Source organism: Furipterus horrens, unplaced genomic scaffold (genome assembly GCF_987537825.1).
Source record: "Furipterus horrens unplaced genomic scaffold, mFurHor1.1.pri manual_scaffold_4, whole genome shotgun sequence".
Taxonomy (NCBI): domain Eukaryota; kingdom Metazoa; phylum Chordata; class Mammalia; order Chiroptera; family Furipteridae; genus Furipterus; species Furipterus horrens.
The window spans coordinates 135,458,400-135,477,268 of NW_028327174.1; the positions used below are offsets into that span (position 1 = coordinate 135,458,400).

An 18,869-nucleotide genomic window follows, 5' to 3' on the forward strand; every position below is an offset into this window, starting at 1 on the left:
TCCAAATCTTTCTTCCCTTCTTAGTTAAATGAAGACACCATGTTAGACAAAAATGGCTCTGAACCAAATATTTACATAATTTGAACCCCAATTAAATATACTAAAGAAACATGGGTGGCAAAGGATAAAGATGCTTCTTTAAAAATCAGTTTTAGCCCTGGCTGCTGTGGCTCAGTGGATTGAGCATCGGCCTGCGAGCCAAGTGTAGCTGGTTTGATTCCCAGTCAGGGCACATTACTAGGTTGCATGTCAGGTCCCCAGTTAGGGGCACGAGTGAGAGGCAACCACACAGTGAAAAAAATAAATAAATAAATAAAAATCAGTTTTGCTAACTGGTGGTAATTGGTATACAGAATATAATCAAACTAAATTAATAATACCAAGATTTATAAATTATGCATCAATATAAGATTTAATACATAGTGTAGAAGTCCTATTTTTACATCATCTCCATTCATTTTTATTGTATAATTCATATTTTCCTATTTATAGCTGCTATCTGTTATAACTATATATTATACAAAACAAATCTCTTTGCTGTGTTATTTTGCTTTCATTCATACATTTTTAATTTATATACACTTGAATGAGCAACTGCCATAAAAATTTTAAAAACAAAACAAAACACACATTTCCCAAGTACTTTCCATTTTCCCATTTCCCTCAGGTACTGCTATAAGTTGCAATGACCAGATATCATGCAAATCATGTAATGACATCACAAAGCTTTATTTTAAAAAAGTAGCCTAAAAGTAAAATAAACACTAAAACCAAAGTTTTTTTAATCTAAACATTTTTATTTACTGTTAATTCCCTACATTCAAAAATATAAACACTGATATCCTACATACTTGTAAAGGATTAGAATTAAGAAATAGGCAAGATAATTTCTTTAATAATAAGTGGGTATTTATTTTTTACAATGGAAGGTAAACACTGATGAAATAAACCAAATTCCTAGAGACTATTCCCAAATATTAGGTTGGGCATTAGGGGAAGTAGGCAGTTTCCCTTGTAACTTATCAAAATATTTTTGTATTCAGTTAGGTCAGCTATTTTGGTTGCTTTTTAAAGTAACTTAAATTAATTATGACAAAGAAAAAATTATTTCCAAGTATGCATTAAATTTCATGAGCATAAAGTAGGGAGGAAAACCTCAAAACAGACAAAGAAGAACCTGTTCGGGTATAGGAAGGCACTTACCTCATGCACTAGAGCAAGTGAGGTTTGCTTGAAACTTCGCCCTCTACTGGCCATAAGTCGATTCAAAGGTTTGCCATCTTTACTCTGATACATTGAAACATCATAACAAAATAACATACCACCTTTAAAAAAATCAGAAAAACATTTCTTATGAAAATAACTTCATTAATTCCCAGTAGTCAATATTCAAAATCAATATGAATAGAGATATTTACAAATTAAAAAAATTTGCCAAGCAAATTTTATTTGCCTATAGGTGTCTAAGGAAAGAAAAAGTAGAAGAAATATATCTTATATTTAAACTATCACTTACTAAACTATCACTCACTTTTAAGTTAAATGAATAAATCTATAAGTCATGACGTATTTTATATTTTATGAAGTTACTTTAGAAATTCTATTATATTTTTTAAAAAATTCCAATTAAAGGGAAGTGATTGCACATATTAATCTCCTGATATCATGGGCTCCTTTAATTTATAACTACAAGTGGAAAATTTTTTCCTCATACCTGCAACTTACATACATTCATTCTCCCTTATCTCTCCTTCCTCCTCTAACCCTTCTCTTCCCAATCCTTCCCACTCTGGTCTACTAAGTTCTCAAACTGAACTTCCAGCTCCAGCTGGCCATCAGTATCAATGGAAAAGTAAGGGCAGGCACCCAAGTGCTAGAGTGAATGAGGGTAGTCTTGGAAACTGAGTAATTTTGAGTCAATGAAAAGACACATTCAAGGACTAAGATAATTTAAAACATAGAGATCATTAATTTTTAAACATCTATTTTTGAAGTATGGAATGCATAGAGAAAAGTGTATGTATCATAAGCATACAGAGCTCAATGAATTCTCAGAAACTGAACAAACATGTCTAAGCACCACCCAGATCAAGAAACAAAACATTATTAACATCCTAGAAGCCTCTCTTGTTTCCTTCCAGTCACATGCAACCCTATCCCAAAGGTAGCAACCTTCTAGTAACCAGTTTGCCTGCTTTGGTACTTTATATAAGTGGAATTAAACTGCAAAATGGCTTTTTAAACCCTGGCTTCTTTCACTCAACATAATCATTGCAAGAATCATTCATATTGTAATTAGCAGTTGTAGTACATTCAGTCTCATTGCTGAATAATATTCCATCATGTTAACATACCACAACATATTTATCCATTTTACTGTCAACAGGTACGTCATAGCTTCCAAGTTTACAGCAACTCAAATAATGCTGCAATGAGCATTATAGTATGTTGTCTAGTGACTTCATTTGGGTTTATCCCTAAGAATGACATAGCTGGGTAACAGAGTATAAAATTATTTTGCACCAGTTTTCCAAAGTGGTTATGTAAGAAACAAGGACATAGTGACTCCCAAACCAGTAGAAAGTCATTAGTAACAAAGGGCAAATTTAATTCAAGGGTCTTAAGGGCAAATGTAATTAAAGGATCTCTGAGAAGGGAGTTGACAGCATTAGCATATTTACTAATCACAATAGGGGCATTTAGATGAACATTAGATTGTAACTCTGGAGTAACCAGTAATGGAGAAATGGGGAAGGAGGAGAGGGGAGAGGAAGCTAATCGCTCTCACTTTAGGGTGAGGAAGCTAATCAATTTCACTTTAGGGTGGCAATTTCAGGGTGGGGAAGCTAAGACTATAAAACCAGCCATCTTTGTCTACTTGGTGCGCACATTCTCCTGGCTGTGAGAGTGCGCCCGGCTCTGCAGACTCGTGAATAAAGGCCTCGCTTTACTGCTCAAGTCCTATGTCCCAGTTTTTATTGTGAGCATTTCTCACAGTTATACTAACATACATTCTAGCAGCAGTGCTGATTGTTCCACATATTTACCAACACTTTGTATTTTCCATCTGCTTTTCATTTTAGCCAGTCGGTTAGGTATGTAGTGGTAGTTTATTGGACTTTTAATTTGCATTAAGTTGACTTAAATTGATCATCTATTTACATGTTCATAGGACATTTGAATAATCTCACTTTGAAGGGTGTGTTCAATTCTTTTTCCTGTTTTCTGATTGTCTTTTTCTTACTGATTTGCAAAAATTTGTTATATATTCTAGATATGAGTTTTATCATATATATATTATGCCTTCTTGCATCTGTGGCTTGCCTTATTACTCTCTTCATGGTATATTCTGATTAACACATACCCTTGATTTTAATATAATTTGTCATTAATCTATAACTGGAGCTTTTAATTATAGAATCATTTGTTGTAAAGATCATCCCTTTTCTCCATAGCACTGCGGCATCACCTTTATAATTAATCTGGTGACCTTGCATATGTGGTTCTGTTTCTGAACATTCTATATTCTTCCATTGGTCAGTTTGTCTATCCTTGCTCCAATACCACAGGTTAATTATTGTGGTTTTATAATAGGTCTTGACATCTGGTGATGTATATCCTCCTACTTTGTTTTTATTCTTCAAGATTACATTGACTATTCAGGCATTTTCATGCAAATTTTAGAATCAGTTCATCAATTAAAAAACAAAACCTATTGGGATACTGATTTGGATTGGGTTGAATTCAAATATCAGTTTGAAGAGAATTAACATTTTTACAGCACAGTCTTCTAGTCCATAAACATTGTATATCATTCCATTTATTAGAATTTCTTTAATTTTTCTTTTTAATGTTCTGTAGCTTCCAGCATAAGGGTTTTACATGCTTTTGATAAATTTACTCTGGGTACTTGGTATTTTCTGATACTATTGTAAATGGTATAGTTTTTAAATTATATATTTTTATTTGTATAGTATATAAAATATACCACTAATTTTTTGGCAATTTCTTAGTGGCTTTCATTTATTTTTAATTAAAAAACATTTTTTAAATTATCATTGATTTTTATATGTTGACCTTTGTATGTATGCAGTAATCTTGACGAATTCATTTAACTCTCATTAATCTGTAGACAATTTTCAATTTTCTATGTACACAATTATGTCACCCACAAATAATGACAATTTTATTTCTTCCTTTCTGATCCTTATGACTTCTTTTTTTTGCTTATCACACTAGCTATGTCCTCCTTATGATATTGAACAACAGTGGTTATAATAAGCATCCATATCTTTTTCCTAATCTCAAGGAGTAAAAGTTTTAATATTTGAGTCTTAAGTACAACGATGGCATTGTAGGTGTTCTATATCAGAATTTTAAAAGTTCCCTTCTATTCACAGTTTAATGTCTTTTTCTTTATTACTATTATTATATTTTTATTGATGAGAGAGAGAGAGAAACATCAATCTGCTCTTCCAGTTATCTATGAACCCATTGGTTGATTCCTATATATACCTCAACTGGGGATCGAACCTGCAAACCTTGATGCATTGGGACAATGCTTCAACCAACTGAGCTACCTGGCCAGGGCTAAGAGTCTTTTTTATATCATGCATAGGAGGTAAATTTTTCAAAGGCATTTTCTGTATCTACAGGAATCATCTAAAGATTGTTCTGTCTTTTTCTATTCATACAATAAATTATATTGATTTTCAAACATTAAACTAACTCCATTTAACTGTTATATATTATCCTTTATATATATTGGTGAGTTCAGTTTTCTAATTTTTTATTTTTGAAACTATGTTCATGGAAGAGATTGGTTTGTAAATTTCCTTTCTTGTACTTGTCAGGCTTTGGTATAAAAATCATGCTGACCTTATAAGGAGAGTTCCTTTTTTCCTATTCTCTGTTAAAGTTCATGAAAAATCATTGTTATTTCTCCCCTAATTTTTGGGATGAATTCACCAATGATCCATGTGCACTATTGCTTTTATTCAGTACTAGTGGGAAGATTGTTAGCAATTCAGTATCTTCAGTACATATCAAACTATTCGTATAGTTTATTTATCCTTGTGTCAGTTTTGCAAAGTTTTATAGTTTGATGAATTTCTACATCTCATCTAAACTGAAAGTTATTGGCTAAAGTTCTTTATAAATTCTTTTATTATCTTTTTGAATGCTGTAGACTGTGAAGTGGTATCTCCTTTGTATTCCTGATATCGACATTTCTGTATTTTATTATCCAAACTTACACTGGTTTATCATTTTGTTAAACTTTTCAAAGAATCAACTTTTGGCTTTGCTGTTTTTATTTTATGTTTTCTATTGTATTAAGTTTTATTCTTACATTGATTATTTTTTCCTTTCTTTAAATTTAATTTGCTGTTCTTTTCCAAGCTTCTTGAGATGGAAGCATAAATCATGATTGTTTCCCTTTTTTCTTTTTTAATATACTCACTGAAGGTATAAATTTAACTCTAACACTGTTTTAGCAATTGTGATATGGCTTATTTTCCTCATCATTCAGTTCAAAATATTTTCTGATTTCCATTTTGATTTTTAGTTTAATCCTTGGAGACATTCTAGTTATCTTTTGGGCATTTATTTTTCATTCCATTGTTATCATAGGACAGACTCTAAATGACTTCAATATTTTGAAACTTGTTGAAGTTTATGGTTTGTCATATGGTCATTTTGGTAAGTTTCCCACATACTATTAAAAAGCATAGGAATTCTATCACTGTTCTATATATAAATTAAGTAAAGCTTGTTCACTATGTTGTTCAGATATTTTGTAAACTTATTAATTTTATTTGTCCACTTATTCATCAAGTTATTGGAAAAGACATTTTAATGTTTCCCGCTTTTACTGCAGGTCTATTTCATCTTTTAGTTTGGCTCATTTTTGTCATCTATTTTGAAGCTGTTATTTTGTGTACACTGATTAGAATTAGAAGACACTTAGTGGAGCGTCTTCATTATCTCCATGAAATATCCCTACATTTCTAGCTTCTTCCATTTCCACATATGTGGTACTTTTTCACTGTATACTGGATAATAAATAAAAGAACAACAGAAATTTTTGTCTAAATGATGTTAAACTCCTCTCCTCTGTTAGGCAGATAGAGTGAAGGATTGATCTTCTCAATCAAATCAGGAATTGGACTGATTAAGCTTATTTATAGCTCTGGTAAATCTCAGTCTATGTCTGGTTCAACCCTGTTCCTAGGACATGCCTCCCCAAGATTTTCAGCTGACAGTCTCACTGGACTCCTCAACATGAAATAGTTATGAGAGATTCACATCTGTCCTCATCGGTTTTTAACTTACTTCTTTAACTCTTCCATCCCTTAAAGTTCCAAAGTTTGGTAAATATCTGGCTGGAGACACAGGCTGTGTATTGGGGGTTCCTCAAGTCTCCCGTATTGTCACTCAGGCACCATGTCAAGATCTCTATTGGTTTCTTTGCCTCGTGCGCCAGCCTCTTGCTAAAGTCAAGCCTGAATTCCAGTCTCTAGCTCAGGCCAAAAATCAGTAAATGCACCAAGGTGCAAAGAGCTAGAGATCTTTAGTATTAATTCATTCCTCATGCGCTTTGTTTCCAGATCCATTCTCCTAGCCAGTCTTTGTTCCCTAAGCACATGACTGAAAGAGATTTCACTTTGCCTTTCAGAAGAAGCATTAGCCTAGTTCTTTAACTTTCAGTGCAAACTCAAAATTCAGTAAATACCTTATGAAAGAAATCTCTCATCTGTCTCTTATATTAGTCAGAGCTTCAGAAAAACAGAAAAAGAGATAAATATCTGCGAGATGGAGAAACAGGAAAGTCAGCAGTATAATTGAGTCTGAGTCTGAAAGCCTGAGACCCAGGAGTGCCAATGTTCAAGGACAGAAGACAGATGTACTCATTCAAGCAAAAAGCAAATACACCCTGCCTTTGTTTTTCTGTTCTATTTAGGCCCCTAACAGGTTGGATGACGCCCAGTCACAGTGGTGAGGGTGATCTTCATTACTCAGTCTACTGATTCAAATGCCTACTCCTGTAAAGGAGGAAAGAGGAAGGACATCTCTAAAATCAGAGAAGGAAAACTCTGACTCCAAAAAACCTCCGCTGCCTTGTGGCATACCTCTTCAGGGGAAAGGCTAAGGGAGTAAACCCCGACAGAAAATCCGGAGCCGGAGTCCCTAAGGCGGTTTGACGTTGTAGTCAACACCGGCAACTCCTGCGGCGCACCTGAAGCCAAGCTGTATTGACTCCGTCTTTCCCTTGGATCCTTCAGCTGCGAAGAGAGGGGGCGTCTGCTGCATGGGCAACAGCAGACCCTCCATATCACCTTGTCCAGGCTCTGTAGCTTCAGTTTCACTGGAGAGGACACTCCAGCGTCATCGCAAGATGTCGACTCAACACGGGAGGAGACAGATACCGGTTATAAGCTCATCCGATTGGCGAAGGAAACGAGCGCCAGGGGTCTCCTCTGACGGTGGGAGAGGTCATCGCACCTCACTGGACAGCTACCGTCCGCCTCAAGCTGGGCAGCCCCAGTCAATTAGGTGCCGTCTCGCCATGGTTCGCCTGCCCCACTGGGTGCGTGGGGATCAGAGAGGCGCCTCTCGAAAAGTGGGCCACAAAATACCCGCACCAGTTAATTCCAAGCAAACAACAAGAAAGAAGCCTCCGGCTCTTCGCCTCGCTAGCTGGAACATCAGGACCATGTGCCCCGGACTTACTGCAGACCTTCCGTGGATCAAGGGTGCCAGGAAAACCGCTGTCATCGATAGGGAACTGGCACGACTAAACATCGACATTGCGGTTCTACAGGAGACCCGGTTGGCCGACAACGGAACTATCAGAGAAACCAACTACACCTTCTACTGGCAAGGGAAGTCTCCGGACCAACCAAGACAGCACGGTGTTGGGTTCGCTGTGAAGAACACGCTTGTTAACTCCATAGAGCCACCCACAGGAGGCACAGAGAGATTACTTACCCTCCGATTGTCAACAACTTTCGGCCCAGTCAGCATTCTTAGCGCGTACGCCCCAACCCTCTGCGCCACCATCGAAGAGAAAGAACAGTTCTACCATGCACTGGACGAAGCGTTATCCAAGATCCCCAGAAGTAACGCTCTCTATCTCCTTGGAGACTTCAACGCAAGAGTAGGAGCCGACCACATGGCCTGGCCCACCTGCCTTGGAAACTTTGGGAGAGGAAAGATCAATGAGAATGGTCAGCGACTGCTTGAGCTTTCGTGTCACCACGGCCTGTGTGTGACAAACACATTCTTCAAGTGCAAAGAGATCCACCAGGTGTCATGGAGGCACCCCCGCTCCCGCCACTGGCACCAGCTTGACCTCGTCATCACCAGAAGAACGGATATTGGCAGCACCCTCCTCACCCGCAGCTACCACAGTGCAGACTGCGACACGGACCATGCCCTCGTGGTAAGCAAGGTGCGCATAATGCCGGAGAGGTTGCACCACTCCAAGATGAAGGGTCGCCCACGCATCAACACCAGTTGTGCCAGCAACCCAGTTAAGACCCAGCAATTCATCAACAAGATGGAAGATGCACTCGGCGAGGGAGTGGCGGCAGATGACATTATCGAATCCAGTTGGCCACGTCTCCGCGACGCCATATACAACTTCGCCATTATTGCTTACGGGAAGAAAGAGCGGAAGAACGCTGACTGGTACGAGGCTCACTGGGAAGAAATGGAACCCGTGATCGAGGCTAAGAGGAAGGCCCTACTGGCTTACAAGGTCACGCCCACTCCCAGTACACTTCAAGCTCTACGGGCTGCCAGGAACAAAGTCCAGAAGACCGCCCGCCACTGTGCCAACACCTATTGGCTAAACCTGTGCAGAAGCATCCAGGAAGCCGCCGATATAGGCAACGCACGAGGAATGTATGAGGGTATCAAGAAGGCAACAGGCCCAATCCCCTCCAAGATCGCCCCCCTTAAGTCCAAGACAGGTGAGGTCATCACTGACCAGGAACAGCAAATGCGGCGGTGGACCGAGCACTACCTCGAGCTGTACGCAGCGAAGAACACCGTAACAGACACTGCTCTTAATGCCATCCCAGACCTACCAGTCATGGAGGAGCTAGATACCCCACCTACTGCGGCAGAGCTCAGCAAAGCCATCGACCGCCTCGCTTGCGGGAAAGCACCAGGAAGCGACGGAATCCCTCCAGAAATCCTAAAGAGCGGGAAACCAGTCCTGCTACAGCCGCTCCACCATCTACTCTGTCGCTGCTGGAAGGAGGGTTACATCCCCCAGGATATGAGAGATGCCAACATTATCACCATGTACAAGAACAAAGGAGACCGCAGTGACTGCAACAACTACCGGGGCATCTCTCTCTTCAGCGTCGTCGGCAAAGTATTCGCCCGGGTCGCTCTTGCCCGCCTGCAGACCCTTGCTTCCCGCGTCTACCCAGAGTCCCAGTGTGGCTTCAGAGCTGGCCGATCAACAGTGGACATGATCTTCTCCCTACGCCAGCTGCAGGAGAAGTGTCACGAGCAGCATAAACCACTCTACCTCGCCTTTATCGACCTCACGAAGGCGTTTGATCTGGTCAGTCGAAGCGGACTCTTCAGCTTGCTACGGAAGATTGGCTGTCCACCACATCTGCTTGCTGTGGTCATGTCCTTTCACGACAACACGCACAGCACGGTGTCCTACAACGGCGCAACCTCTGAGGCCTTCCCAGTCAGCAGCGGAGTAAAGCAGGGCTGCGTCCTCGTGCCTACGCTGTTCGGAATCTTCTTCTCCATGCTCCTCCAATACGCCTTTAAGGACTGCAGCGAGGGTGTCTTCATTCACACCAGATCCGATGGCAAGCTCTACAACCTGGCCCGTCTACGAGCCAAGAACAAAGTCAAAGAGGTGCTCATCCGTGAGATGCTCTTCGCCGACGATGCAGCTTTGACATCACACTCCGAAGAGGGACTCCAGCAGCTAGTCACTTGCCTTTCCCACGCATGCAAGGAGTTCGGACTAGCCATCAGCCTGACGAAGACGAATGTTATGGCTCAAGGCACGGGGACTCCCCCATGCATCACCATCGACGGGTACATCCTGGAGGTTGTCAACGACTTCACTTACCTCGGGTCCACCATCTCGAGCTCTCTGTCAGTCGACTTGGAGGTCAACCGGAGAATCGCCAGGGCAGCCACAGTTATGGCCAGACTGAACCGGCGAGCGTGGAACAATTCCAGCCTCACTGAGAAAACCAGACTGCGCATCTACCAAGCCTGCGTACTCAGCACTCTCCTCTATGGCAGCAAGACGTGGACCACCTACGCAAGGCACGAAAGGAAACTCAACAGCTTCCACATGAGGTGCCTGCGACGCGTCCTGCATGTCGCCTGGCAGGATAAGGTCCCCAACACCGAGGTGCTGAAGCGAGCCAATATGAGCAGTTTGCATGCAGTTCTTAGCGAGAGACACCTCAGGTGGCTCGGCCATGTCAAAAGAATGGATGCAGGCCGTATCCCCAAAGACCTCCTCTACGGCGAGCTAGCAGAAGGCAAGAGGACGACAGGGCGCCCAAAACTGCGGTTCAAAGACATCTGCAAAAAGGACATGACACAATGCTCCATCAATCTCAACACATGGGAAGTTCAAGCAGACGACCGCCTAGCCTGGAGGCTCGCGGTCAGGCAAGGTACATCACGCGCGGAGGCTGCGCGCAACGAGGAGGCGGTCCAGAAAAGATCGAGGCGGAAGCAGCGTCAACAGCAGCAACAACGGCCATCTGCCTTCACCTGTAACAAGTGCGGCAGGGATTGTCACTCCCGAGTCGGACAGCACAGCCATTCTCGGCGGTGCAGATAGACTCTCAAGAAGCTACGCCATCGTCTCTCGAGACGGACGGCTGCCGACGACGACGACGACGACGACGACGATTCAAATGCTAACTTCTTCTGAACACACACTGATAGACATCCAAAAAAAAAAAATGTTTCAGCGGCTACCTGGACATCTCTTAGCCCAGTCATGCTGACACATCAAGTTAACCATCATATCACACTTGTCCAGCAGAAGTATAACAGCTCCACTGGTTTCTCTATCCTCCAATAGGCCTCTTTCTGGCCAACCCCCCAATCCTAGCCCATAGCCAGAATCAGCAAATATCTCTCTTGTGTTCTATTCTGGCCTTGTTGTCTATCTACTCATCTTTGCTTCTACAGTTCTCTGATGCCTTTAAAATGTAAGTTATTTTTTGTCATTTATCCAGCTGTGTCTACATGTTAGCAGCAGCAGCAATGACCTACTGTGAAGTACTCCACCTTACTTGAAAATGGAAGTTAAAACATTACATTAAAAACTTATACCTGAATATTATGTACTATGCTCACCTGCAACGCCAGGTTTCAAACCTGGTTGCTTGTTTGTTTCATACATTTTCAACATAAAATTGGGGATTCCTGCTACAGTCTTTCCTTGGTCTGAGCGGGCACCTCCTTTTAATGCCAAGTGATATACCCCACGGGGCATATTCACCATTTCTTGCTTCACGAGTGATGTAAAAAATTCCTCCAAAGCTGTAAGAGATAAAAGGAGATCAGAAGTAGAGTATTACAGTATGCTAGAAGAAAAACATCCATTCTTAACTCTCTCTCTCTCTCTCTCTCTCTCTCTCTCACACACACAAACGTGCACACAATAACAGCATCAACAACAACTTAGCCTACTTCAGGCCAAACTTCACAAAGTAAAAAGAGACTCCGGATTCTCATCCTCTTTTCAGTCTTCCCCAAGTCAGACCATGGCACCCAGTTGCTCAAGTTCAAAAACTTAGTCATTCTTTACTTCTCTCTTTCCCTCACTCTTACATGTACTCCATTAGCAAGTCCTTCTGGATCAACCTTCAAAAATATATCCCAAATCCACCAATTTCTCTCCATTTTCACTGCTACTTGCTCAATCATTATCTCCTCCCTTCCTCATCCTAATTTAAAAACAAATTTGTTGGTTTCTACTCCTCATGACCACCCCTACAAACCATCTTTTCTACCCCAAAGCCAGAATTTTACGTCATCCCCCTCCCTAACATCTTCCAAGGGTTTTTCACTGTAGATAGAATAACATCAAAACTCTGACAAGGCTTTTATGATGGAGGCCCTGACTCCCCATTCCTCAGTAACAAGTTCATAGCTAAGCCAGGGCCACCACCCATACTACTCCTTCTACATGGAACACACTAGTCCCAGATTCCCATGAGACTGGCTCCTTGTCATTCAGGTATTTTCAGGGATGCCTTTTATCTTTCTGTAGCAATAACAGCACAATTGTTAAAAAAACAAAATATTAGCTCATTATTTCTTTGCTGTGGTCCTTCTACTTAAGTCCAAAGGCTTATTGCTTGACATTTTTACTTAATATAAAGTAACACAGAAGTGTGGGATCAGAAGGCAATAGATACCCAAACAAAATACCTGATAGGTTTATATTCAAGTGTTATTTTCCTAAGAACCACTAGAGGTTGCCGAATGCAGAAACAAAAACATTAGAAGTAAATTATATGGAAAACAAAAAAGGAAACTACTGCATGTGCCTTTTATTACAGGAACAAAAAGCAAGGATACACCCAACACAACTGGAATTTCATTCTGCATGGATCTAAAAGTCTCCTTTAAATGACCATGATTAAATAAAAGGCAGTAAGTGCTCACTGGAGTATCTATTATGTGGCCAGTTCTGTCAGTCCTCTAGAGAAATTTCCTAGATGCAACCAAGCTTCCCGATTCAAAGCCCAGAGAACACTATGTGGGATGCTTTCCACTTACTCCCCCAGGACCATCCTCCACCCTCTCAACCCTGCTCTGTGCCCTGAAAAAATAATCTTTAACAACTGCATCATCGTGCTCTCTTGTCCTCTGGCTTCATCCAAAGGGAAACACTGGTAGGAGGCCAGAGTGGAAACACAGTGAGATCAGACATGTATTCCCCAATACCCACCTGCAGGTTTGCTACAGGTAGCCTGCATCCCTCTTATGAAGACCCTGGCTCTGCTATTTATGACACAGATACCCTTTCTCATTCTCCTGATTGCTATCTCCTCTTACCTCTTCTCGCTAAGGGACATTAACCACTCTGGGATGGTTCACCATTGCTTGTGATCTTCCTTTAACCTTGATAACATAAGTGTAAATAATCCCTTCATTCTACTCTCTATTACTCCACTTGAATGTGCCTTCCCTGTCAAGACCCTAATCAATATATCATCTAACTGAAACATCCAACTGCAGGCCACATGCCCAATACCTGCATTCACATGCACACGTATGACTGCTTCAAGCCAGCTGAGGATGAGTATAGGCTTTTCAGGATGTTGCTACAATCATTGTTTGTGAGGACACAGGCACTATGATGAGAGAGGGTAATTCCATGCTTTCTCAGAAGGAATCCTACTCTGGCAAAGACTGATGTAAGTCAGCACATAAGTCCACATTTGCAACAGACTAACCCAGGAATGTAAATTTGTCTACTTGTCAAGCTCTGCAAGAACTGAGGATTCTCATAGTAACTCCAGCCCTGAGAATAGATTAAATGAGGGTAAGATACCGTGACAGCAACTGATATAAAAAACGCCATCTTCCCCAGTCACCAAGCTAGCAACTTGGATTTTTTCCCACTGTCATTGAGTCTTGCCCTAGTGTCTTCCTTACAGATGCCCAGGACAGAATTTGAAAAGAGCTAAAAATTTGTAGGTCACAGTGTTAGACATAAATTTTTAAAACAACCTAAATGTCTTTCAACAGGTGAGTGGATAAAGAAATAGTACATCCTTCAATGGAATACTACTCAGTAATAAAAAAGAACAAGTCATACAGGCAAGTATTTGGATGGATTCAAAAATGTCTTGAGTGAAAAACAAAACAGAACTAAAAGTTCATACACTGTATTTAAAAAACTGGTGAAATCTGAATAGGTCTATAGTTAATAATGTTGTACCAATGTGAAATTCCTGGTTTTAATAATGAACTATGGGTATGTGAGATGTTATCAATCAGTAACAGCTTAGGTAAAAGTACACAGAAACTCTCTAAACTATTTTTGCAACTTCTTGTAAGTCTAAAGTTATTTCAAAAAAAAAAAAAAATTAAATCAATACCAGCAACACCCCTATTTGAAATAATGCAAATCACTGACTTTACTTTGCAGCTGCATTTGTGTTTACTTGAAAGGAAATAAGAGGAGAAAAGGGGCAGGAATCACTTACATTCAGTGTGATCTGGTTTTCTGTCTAACAGGTGTCATCCACTCTGGACCTTTGAGGGTAGACATTCCTAAGACTGGTGCTTTTTTCTGGTTCTCTTCTAAGTAATTAATTCCAGGGAAAGTGAAGAACTTTGCCCATGGTGACATGGTTTGCTAAATACAGATAGCATCTATACCGCCCACCTCACTCTAATTACTGAACTTTCTCAAACAGATACAATCGTTGATCTTAAATCCTTCCCTTCTTTCTCAAGGCAAGGCGCTAATAACCATCAAGGACAAACTATGTAGAGGAGCCACTTCATGGCCAGCACAGCATTGCACAGATGGGGAGGAGAGAAACAACAGCATGGCTTGACCACAAATATCTTCCCCTTTCTTCTCATACCACAAGCCCAGGGGGCGAGGGATCCATGTAAAAGGAAACATCAATACTTAAAAAGCTCAAGAGAACTTTTAAACTCTAAGGCTATTTTAGGATACAAGAAGAACTTTACTAACTGAGGGCTTTTTCCTTCTTTGACTCACTATTAACTGCAGGAAAGGTTCTAGACACTGAAGAACCCTGAGGTAGGAAGTGGGGAAAAACAGAAAAGAGGAACAGGCTTGTTCAGGACATCAGGAGAAAAGAAAAGGCACAGTCTTTGTCAAAGTTGTGTCATTCAGTTTTCTGAAAGGAGGTGGGGATTTGGGACAGGAGCTTTGCCTAGAAATAAATAATATATATTTGGCTGAATCTCTCAGGAATCTCCATGTGAGATGAAACCAAGGAAAAATCTTCCAACATTACAGGAGAGTGAAATTACAGTTGTGAAGATAGGATGACATTTCTTGAGTTTATTGAACTTAACTTTCAGAAATTAAAAATTTATATCCATGAACATTCAAGCTAGAATTGGTACAGAACAGTTAACAGAGGCCTGTTCGGCAAAATGTTGGCCAATACTAAGTTAGAATAATTAGATATAATTAGAATAATTTTTAAATGCCATGGTTCTGTAAAATTTATATTGAAACTAAATGATCACACAATTTGATCTGTTTTTTTAAAGGTATGAATTTATAGTTCTCAAATATTGACACTATCTTTGGAGTAATTCCAAAGAAGGAATAAATTTATAATTATGAAACTAGCCAGTAAATTTTGGAAGATTCTAATGATCTTTTCACTTACCTTATATCATAATAAACCATTATTTGAATCAATGACTTAAAGTCCCACTGCAAATTTGCCTTACACAATAAATTTAGCATCCAAAATAAATTTTAACTTCTCAGTAAAAATGGTTGTTTAAATTAGTTTTCCAGTTCAATTTTATTCAAGTCTACCATATTCAGATGTTTGGAACACTATACTACCTCAAGCAGTCCTACAGAACAGATGGATGCATTTGGCATTTCAGATAGAAAATATGCATGTAAGATTAAAGTAAGCTATTAATATGTATGCATCACAAAAGAACACAACCAGATAGGTAAAAATCACTCAAAACTGCTAGCTTCCCTGACACTAAATAAATAAGACTCACCTGGTAAAACCAAAGGTGAGGTGAGTGACAACAGTTTGAGATAGCAAGAGCCAGGAACTGAAAGATCCACATCCTTTTCATCACCCTCATCATCTTCATCTTCATCTAGCTCATCAGGAATATGGATTTCTGGCCTTATCTGAAATGACAGACAAAAATATTAAAACATTATGTAAAATTTTTTCTTTGTCCTTTTTATGTCAACATTTAAAAGTTGAGTTATACGCATTTCTCTATAATATCAAAAGACCATTTAAAAAATATTTATTTTCATATTAACTAAATGTTAATCTCTAATCATCTTATTAGATGCAATCCTGGATCCATGTAAAGAACTAATGATAATATATAGTAGGAAAATTGCCCTAAGCCAACAAAAGCAATGATTATTATAGAAAATTAATAAAGTACACCATCCAACAGTAAAATGTAAACACTGACACTTTCAATGTATTGAACTTCTATGGTTTATAATTAAATATCTGTCTAGTCTGAATACATTTTTTTTTAAATTTGTGATTCCAGTCATATCTCCATGACAAAATTAAAAATCTTCCAGTGAAAGGACAGAGTGCTTTAGCTGACTTTATTTTAGACTTGGCAGTTTGTTGTTGTAGAATATAAAAACACCAAAATCTGTAATTGGTAGCTACAGTTTACTGTATGTGACTTGCAATTTGAAGATTTTGTGGTTGCTCTGTGATTAGTTAGGGTTGTTTGAACCAAAAATAAAAAATGTAAAAAGGTTACCACTACTGTAATTTCCCCAAAATATAACTGTCAAACAATTAATTAAATTTTTAATACTTTCAATGACAAACCATCATGATGCCCTTATGGAGATAATTAAGCACTAGGGAAGGAAATCCAAATATATAAAAGTGGTTGCTATAACCATAAAGTGCCAGAACCCAGTCATTACCATTAGCCTGTCTCCTGGAGTTATTTTTAGAAATAATTAACAATTCCTGCAGACTGCCTTCTTCATAGGTCCCCAAAGCACTGTTCCATTTAGGAACTGCACTGAGTCTGAGTTCTTGAAGCGGGATTTACAAGAAAAAGGAAATGCGTCTCTTAAGTATAATAATCTCAACTCCAATGAAGCTTTTCAACCATAACAAGTGTTCTCTTCAACAGTTAAGGACTGAAAGCAACCTGACTACCCAACCACTTTTGAAGACAAGATCTAATTCTGATTCAGTACTGAGTACCTAATTCTCAGAAAACTGAGCCAGCCATGATTACAGAGATAACAGTAATCCATGCTGCACATAGAGCATTTGTTGATATTTGTTATTATTAATGCATAACAGAGAAACCCTGGCATGTTTGTAAACCATTTGGTTCTGACAAGTGGAGTTTTCCAACTGTTTCTGGTCTGCATACATATTTGGAAGTTACCAGAGTTTGTATTATCAGGAATTATCTTAGAGATTCTAATCAGTCCTAGTTCCTGAAAAGTTCCCCAAAAGGGAGTTGGTCTGGGTCCATTTTCCTTACTTTATGACTTTTTACACATCCATAGTACCAATTTTGAAAATAATATTTGAACAGCACACTGGGGAAAAGACAATGCTCACAGCTAGAGACTACATCAGTAACACCAGTTACCACACCAGCCCATCAAAGCACTGGAAAGCTCTGCTACATATCACATTCAAGTGATAAGAGACTTGGGGAGGTGAAGGGCAGAGGTAAACACTTAAGCTAATATGAAAACTCAGGAATCGTGAGGATGTGGAAAAATCAGAACCCTCATACACTGCTGGTGTGAATGTAAAATGGTGGAGCCCCTTTGGAAAACAGTTTGGCAGTTTCTCAAAATGTTAAAACACAGTTATATGCCCCAGCAATTCCACTGCCAGGTATATCACCAAGAGAAGTGAAAATATATGATCACACAAGAACTTGACCACAAATGTTCATGAATGCGAATGCATTATTCACAATAGCTAAAAAAAAAAATGGAAGCAACTCAAATGCCCATCTACTGATGAAAACAAACAGGATGTGGCATATCCATACCATGGAATATTATTTGGTCATAAAAAGGTATGAAGTACAGATACATGCTACACAGAAGTGAACCTTAAAAATTTGCTATGAAGAAAGCCAGTCACAAAAGACCCCATACTATATGGTTTCATTATAGAAAAGGTTCAGGGCAGGCAAATATAGAGACAGAAAGTAGATTAACAGTTGCTTAGTGCTTGGAAAGGGGAAGGGGTAATGGGAATTGAATGATAATAAATGTTCTAAAATTAGATTGTGGTTGCTCTGTGATTAGTTGCACAATTCTTTGAATGAACTAAAACCACTGAATTGTATGCTGCAAACGGGTGAATTATATGGAATGTGAATCATGTCTCAATTAATCTGTTTAAATAGAAGGAAGGCAGTAGGGAGAAAGGGAGGAAGAGAAGGAGGAAGGAAGGAAGGCTACAAGAAAGAGGCAAAGAGGAAATGGCAGAAGGGAGAGGGAGGTGTCAGTGGCACAAGAGGAAGAATAAGAAGCAGAAGTGGAAACCACCATGACCTTCAGAGGGATCTTAACTGGGGTATGAACAATGCCAAATGAACGAATGCTTCTAATTCTAGAGTCCTTTATTATAAAAGGAATATAATCATTTTTGCACACATTTTAGCCTATCCTGTCTTTCTGCTCCATCAACCTCAGTCATAGCAACCAGGCCATTAATATTCTGAGAGCCACTAAAGAAAGACCTACTACGTGGGTATTTAAAAAAAAAAGTTGATCCACTCATCCATCTTAAGCTGTCTAATTTTATATTCACATAACTCCGTGCCTTTTTAATTTATCTGCTATATGGTAAATAGCATATGTCTGCATCTTTTCTTTAAGGTATATTTTATTGATTATGTTGTTACAGTAGTTCCAATTTTTTTCCCCTTTGCTCCCCTCTGCCCAGTACCCCACTTCCCTCCAGCAATCCCACTCCCCTTAGTTCATGTCCATGGGTCATGCATATACGTTCTTTGGCTTCACCCTTTCCTATATTATTCTTAACATCCCCCTGTCTATTTTGAACCAATCGATTATGCTTCTTAATCCCTGCACTATATTCCCTTTTCTCCCCCTCCCCCCT

At 39.5% G+C, this 18,869-nt stretch overlaps 1 protein-coding gene across 1 annotated transcript in view; it reads right to left on the minus strand.

Annotated features, from left to right (window-relative positions):
• Positions 1–18,869, minus strand: part of FOCAD (focadhesin) — a 336,121-nt gene that overhangs the window by 91,429 nt on the left and 225,823 nt on the right. Inside the window, exons 19-21 of the mRNA XM_090274062.1 lie at positions 15,763–15,901; positions 11,368–11,553; positions 1,204–1,325 (exon numbers count right to left, since the gene is read on the minus strand). Of these exons, the coding sequence (XP_090130188.1) occupies positions 1,204–1,325; positions 11,368–11,553; positions 15,763–15,901 (447 nt within the window). The remainder of the gene's footprint in view (positions 1–1,203; positions 1,326–11,367; positions 11,554–15,762; positions 15,902–18,869) is intronic.